This window comes from Harpegnathos saltator, unplaced genomic scaffold, assembly GCF_003227715.2.
Source record: "Harpegnathos saltator strain DR-91 unplaced genomic scaffold, Hsal_v8.6 scaffold587, whole genome shotgun sequence".
Classification (NCBI taxonomy): Eukaryota; Metazoa; Arthropoda; class Insecta; order Hymenoptera; family Formicidae; genus Harpegnathos; species Harpegnathos saltator.
Window position 1 is genome coordinate 828,020 of NW_020230412.1, and position 5,932 is coordinate 833,951.

At 38.0% G+C, this 5,932-nt stretch overlaps 1 protein-coding gene across 2 annotated transcripts; it reads right to left on the reverse strand.

Moving 5' to 3' along the window:
- Window positions 1-1,119: 1,119 nt before the first annotated feature.
- LOC105186957 (uncharacterized) lies at window positions 1,120-5,477 on the reverse strand. 2 transcript variants are annotated; one of them, XR_003113709.1, is made up of 3 exons: window positions 5,314-5,477; window positions 2,330-2,531; window positions 1,120-1,425 (listed from the first exon to the last, which is right to left on the reverse strand). XR_003113709.1 is itself a non-coding variant. In XM_025304038.1 (2 exons), the coding sequence occupies exons 1-2, from the start codon at window positions 4,260-4,262 to the stop codon at window positions 2,386-2,388; spliced, it is 411 nt and encodes a 136-aa protein (XP_025159823.1). In that variant the 5' UTR covers window positions 4,263-4,450; the 3' UTR covers window positions 2,290-2,385. The 2 variants fall into 2 exon arrangements, 1 of the variants encoding a protein (XP_025159823.1); XM_025304038.1 differs by lacking the exons at window positions 1,120-1,425; window positions 5,314-5,477 and adding an exon at window positions 3,998-4,450 and having other exon boundaries at window positions 2,290-2,531.
- Between the last annotated feature and the right edge of the window lie 455 nt (window positions 5,478-5,932).

Genomic DNA, 5,932 nt, shown 5'->3' on the forward strand with positions numbered 1-5,932 from the left:
ATACACTGGGCCAATGTAACCCCAATTTATGTCACCGTAGCCAATGTAACACAAATGCAACGCCAATGAAGTGTGCTACTAAGGTAAGATGTAGTTATTAAACAATCGAATTTTAGTTCTAATATAACTTCATTGAGATATTTAATTTTTGTCTCCTTCAATATACAATGTAGTTACATCCTCTGTTTATACACCTCTACAATTAGGTTTTTCATTGCTCAAAATAGTGTTGCAATTTTATTTCTTTTAGTTTTTTTAGCAACTCTGCCATTTTTGCTTGGACTGCTTTCACAGACTTTAAAAGGATCTCTTTCAGCATTTTTTTATTTTTGTGAATAGAAAAGAGTTGAAGGGCACCAAATTTAAGGAATAGATACGTGATTTTTAGCACTGGTATACGCTTTCCAGTTAAAAACGTTTTCAAAGGCAATACTCTATATGCTGAAATATTGTCCTGATGAAGAATCTATATCCATCATTTTACCACAAGTATAGTCCCTTCTTTCTCATTCTTTCTTAGAACTTGATCAAGATCTCGATGTAACATTTCTGGGTGACATTTTGCCCATCAGGAATTTATTCAGCCATGATTACATCATTCAAGTCGGAAAAAATATTTAACATTGTCTTCATTTCTGCTCACTCGGCGAAGCAGGCCTCTTCTAATGTATCGATTATCGTTTGGTTTCAGAAGCACGTTGAAAAATTCTATTTTTTTTGTTTGTCAAATAACGATATTGTTAAAGAAATCTAGCTATTCTTATAGAATATCGAAGCAAATGTTTTTATGCTATTCTTTCTGCTCTAAAGTGAGCATTTTTGACATCATTTTCGCATATCATACTTTTCTCATGTTCAATTAGTCATATAAAATTACTATAATATTCAAGTTTTTAACTATATTCACTCCTTTCCATCCTTTAATTCTTTGTTCTCAATATGTACGATCCAGTTATTTAATAGCCACACCTTCGTCTGACATGATGTGCATCGTGAGTGTCCATTAGACGAGGAAAAAACAACGATACTTTGAATATTATTTGTCTTTTATTTATAATTTTGTTTTTTATGTTACAAATGCCATTCTGACTAAATAATATTTGAAATATTGTTGCTGATTTCTCTTGAACAATCATTGGTCATGACACAAGAACATGTAGTTATGATGCGCATGTGTAAAAGTTTCAGGTAATCTTATACCGGACTTGAGTTAGGTTAGGTTAAACCTGACCATATGATTCTAGATTCAGTTCTTTTTTCTATTTTTATATAAATATCATGGGTGACATGGTTTCAGCTTGAAAACCCGAAAGAAATACTTTACACTTGCTACGTGTTTGGAATATCGTCCCTAAATGTTAGCTTTGGAGAAATTAGATGCGTCTGGAGCCTACAGATGGCACGCTTATCTATATTTTTCTGCACCTAAAACAAACATTTTAATGCACTTTATCGTACAATATTATCAGTTTCTATTAACGTTGATTAAACTTTAATCTAAGTTCAAAATCTATTTAGACAAAGACCTAAACTCAGATTAAGGTTTAATTGACACTGGTAAAAATGGGCATTCCAGGCAGAGAGATACTCTAAGGCAGAGAGATAGATACAGAAAAACGTAAAAGAAGAGGGGGGGACAATATTTATGGGTAGATCTCATATGTAAAATAGTCTTAAATTTATTATCAGATACTTTGTAACCAATGAAATGGATTATACAATATATTAAGACAAACCGACTTAGAGTTAGTTACTAATTTGAAAAACTTACAACTTTTGTACAGGTAATATATATACTTAAAATTTATTTATAAATTATATATATATTAGAAGCTTAGAAAACCTGGCAAAATAGTAAACAATTTGTGAGATACTCTATATTATGAATATCTAAAGTGATATTTTTAATGACACAAGTATTTATTTAAAAATTGAACTCTTTAGAATTGGACTTTTAAAAGAAATTGGACTTGGATTTTTTATAGGATATAATATTTACATGTTCATAATTTTATAATAATAATTTTATTCTTTAATAACATTATGTGCACATAAATATAGATATTTTGTTAAAATATAATGATTATAAATAACAATCATCCACAAAACTAATTAAAGTAATTAACGATTAACCGCAGGGCAATTTTTACTGTTAATAATTATTTTATCAATTATATTGTTAATTATTGCCATTATTATTAATAATAAGTACTAAAAATTTTGATTGTTAATAATTATTAATAATTTCTATTGTTAATAATTATTAGTAATTCTATGAAAAATTGTCAGAGTTGTTACTTTAATAGGACTCTTTACAGGATCGTTTTACCTTTGCAGGGTCGTTTTACCTTTTCCTTTGCAAGGAAAGGTCGCCAGCCAGGTAGATTACTGCGTGACAATGCTTGATCTCTCACGTGACGAGATTGACCAAGGACACATTGTTGGAACCTGGTTGGGATGTTTCACCTCATCCGGCATATGCGAAGGATATAGTACTTGCAGATTATCATTTGCTCCAACCGATGTCTTATCTAGTGGAAAATTTAGAAACGTCAAAGAAATGAAAAAATATCTTGATGAACTTATCCCAAGGAAAGACTAGTTTTTGTATAAAAAAAAAATGGACGAAAAGTGAGTGAGAAAATAATAAATATTGAATTTTATGCAAAATAATGGATCACTTCTTAGTACCTAACATATAAGTCCATGTATATACTTTACGTCCATATCTCGATTTAAAAAATCGATATTTGCATTTTTAGTTTTCAAGTAGAAATAGAATAGAATAGAAATCATGATAATGGTAAGTTTGCAAATATTAATTGTAAAATGAGTTTTATCTCGCCGACTTTATTCGATCATATATATTTAAATTTAAATACATATTAAAATACATTTAAATCGAAATATTCTTTTACGATGTTGAGGCTTTTAAGAAGTAATAAATAACTAATGTATAATTAATGTGACACACAATTTTTCTTTTTAACCAAACTTTCCTCATGATTTGTTACGTCAATTTTAAACCTATCTATATATTGTGCGCATCAAAATAAGATTTAATTTAACTTTATGGACATGTCCTTTTATTTTATTATGTTCCACAAGAAATTTAGATATGTTATCTCGCTCCTGATATCATTAATCACGTCGGTCGCGGCGAAGAAAGAGGAGCCTTAGGCTCGGCCGACAATAGCTCTAGTTTGCTCAAGTTCTACATAATTTCTGGCGAAGGATATTTTCCACGCTGCCTCCACAGCTGGAATCGCTGGGACAGCGAAGACGTTTAAAGCTTAAGATCGTACAATCGTAGAGTTGCTAGATTTGTAAGTTAGTAGGAAAAGACGAAGACGGCCGAAAAATTTGCTGAGCAAGAAAAAAAAGTCGTCGGCAGTGGAATCCGTCAGCCTCCTTCCTAAACATTTATTTTCAAAAATGTTGCTTAGTTAGGTCTGTAATAAATCATTATGGCAGCGCACCGGAGCAAAAAGAAAATTCTTCCGACGCAGTAGGGAGGGATAAATGGCGTCCTTGGCAGGACATGAAAAATTTGGCTAATTTTGGCTAGAAAGAAGGTCAGTCCTTCCCAAAAGGAGAACCTCTGGCAAAACTAGTCGCAGGACTAGCTAGTTCGCCTTCAGTCGAGAATTAAATCACGAGGAGCGGACGGCTAAAGCACACTTCTTGTGGATCGGGCCTTAAGCCCGTATCAGACTATGGATTGGGATTGAGATTGGATTGAAATTTGACCAATTGGTAAAAAGAAAATAATCTCAAATATAGTAAACTTAGCCCTGATTGGTTAAATTTCAATCCAATACTCAATCCGTAGTCTGATACGGGCTTAAGGATGAAACGGAGGTATCGATCGAATGTATCGCGATCTCGCGGAATATCGAAAGTCCGCGGCGTTTCGCAACCCACAGTTTGCGTGTCCGACCGCGAGCTGCATAGAGGCATAAAAGGTGTATAGATACATCAAGGTGGAGATATTCACCGGTGGGATAGGTGTTCACTCCGCTACTAATAAATTTATCATTCGCTTCTATTTGCAACTGAATCAATAATCGATGCGTTAGGTGTACCCGCACAAACGTCGCAGCGAAAACGCGATTCCGAGCGCGGTTTCGCGCTGCCCCGTCGATGTCCACTTTCGCACGAAGCGCCGCGCGTCCGCGAAAAGCCGCCGCTTGTAAAGCGCAAGGCAGGTGAGCGAACGAGTCGCTCGCTTGAATCTTTTTTCGGCCGTACCGACTCAACATTTATATCCCACTGCGCCGATGATTAGACAGTGGAACATTATTATTCGGGCGCACAGTCACGAAATGTAAATCCGAGGGTCTGCGTTTTACTGCACGAGCGCCCACTGGTGAATCAACTAGCCGTTGTTTATCGCTGTCTATTACAGAGCGACGTAAGCGGTGGCTGTGCACGCACCCGAGAGAGCGAAAGAGAGACAGACAGAGAGAGAGAGAGAGAGAGAGAGAGGGAAAAAGAGAGAGAGAGAAAGAGAGAGAGAGAGAGAGAGAGAGAGAGAGAGACTTGCGACTTGCGATTACGATTGACACGACCAAGTGGGGTCACCGCTTCCGCGAGCATCGTTCGTGCGGGAGCGACGCGTATGCGTGGACGCACGTACATGAAGATTCAAATGTGCGTTGGTGCGCGCGGGGCTTCATTTCCGATGAAGTCTGAAGTCGAGCGAAACCAAGCGGGGTAAAGCTCGACGTACATATATATTGCACATATATGTACAACGATAATCGCGTAACGTTAATCGAGCTCACGTTGCGACGGATGGGAATTCTACCTGGACTCTCGTCTGCGCGCAACTGTTAATTTCAGCCTTTAATGAAAATCCCATTTAAAGGGATCGCTCGCAATCGGAGCACTCTGTATTAGCCGTCAACAGCCTTATTGACAGTCATATAATTATCGGCTTCTCACGCACAAATGAATATACATTCGTCAGTCGTGACGTCAGAGATGTTTGTTCGTTATTAACCAACATGTACACTTCTCGCGACGCGATAAGTTGCGACCGACGCGAAGGAGGAAAAAGCTAAGAGGCTCCGAAGGCGCGCGCGCGATTTGCTCGCGAGGAAGCAGATAAGTGCATGTGGCATGTGGCTTCCGTTTCGCGGTGATCGCGCGACGATCGTAAATGCAAAAGACGCGCGCTCGCGCTGCGAAAGAGGACGTCGGAGGAGCGAGGGAAGGAATTCAATTAAATTCGGCTGCCTTTATCAGTAATAAAATTATATGCTCCGCGAGTAAGCCAATTAGGTCTACGTATATCTAGCGAAACCTTACGCTTATCCGAGAGATACGTTGGCAGGGCTGGATTTAGTGTCGCTGGAACCCCTTCAGGATCTGTTTGTTGTCCGAAGGTTCGCGGAAACGTCTGCTTTCCGCGCCATTTCGTTTAACTTTCATTTGATTTTTATTACGCATTTTCTCTTCCCCCTCCCCACTTATTCCTCCCCCTCTCTCTCTCTCTCTCTCTCTCTCTCTCCACACCACGCATACCACACTCTTTCCTCTTCCTTTTTCAGATGCAATTCTTCATTGCGCGCGACACTTGTCCTCACTCGAAGTTCTTTTCTCGGTGAACGGTCCAGGGCCATTTGAGAGGTAAACCTTCGAGCAAAACGACTTTCAGAGCCTGCAGTAATGTACTTTCACATTTGTGAGACCAAGGCATTGAATCGCTGGAAACTCGTTTCGAGTATTATGAGAGAGAGGGAGAGGAAGAAAGAGAGTGGGTGGGGAGAAGAAGAGAAAGATAGGAAAGGAGAAAGAAAGAAAGAAAGAAAGAAAGAAAGAACGAACGAACGAACGAAAGGCCGAACCGAGTTTTTCGCGGCCGTACGTCAGAATGGATTTCCTGGTGAATATACCGTTGAAAACGAGTCGCCTACTCCTGAACTCC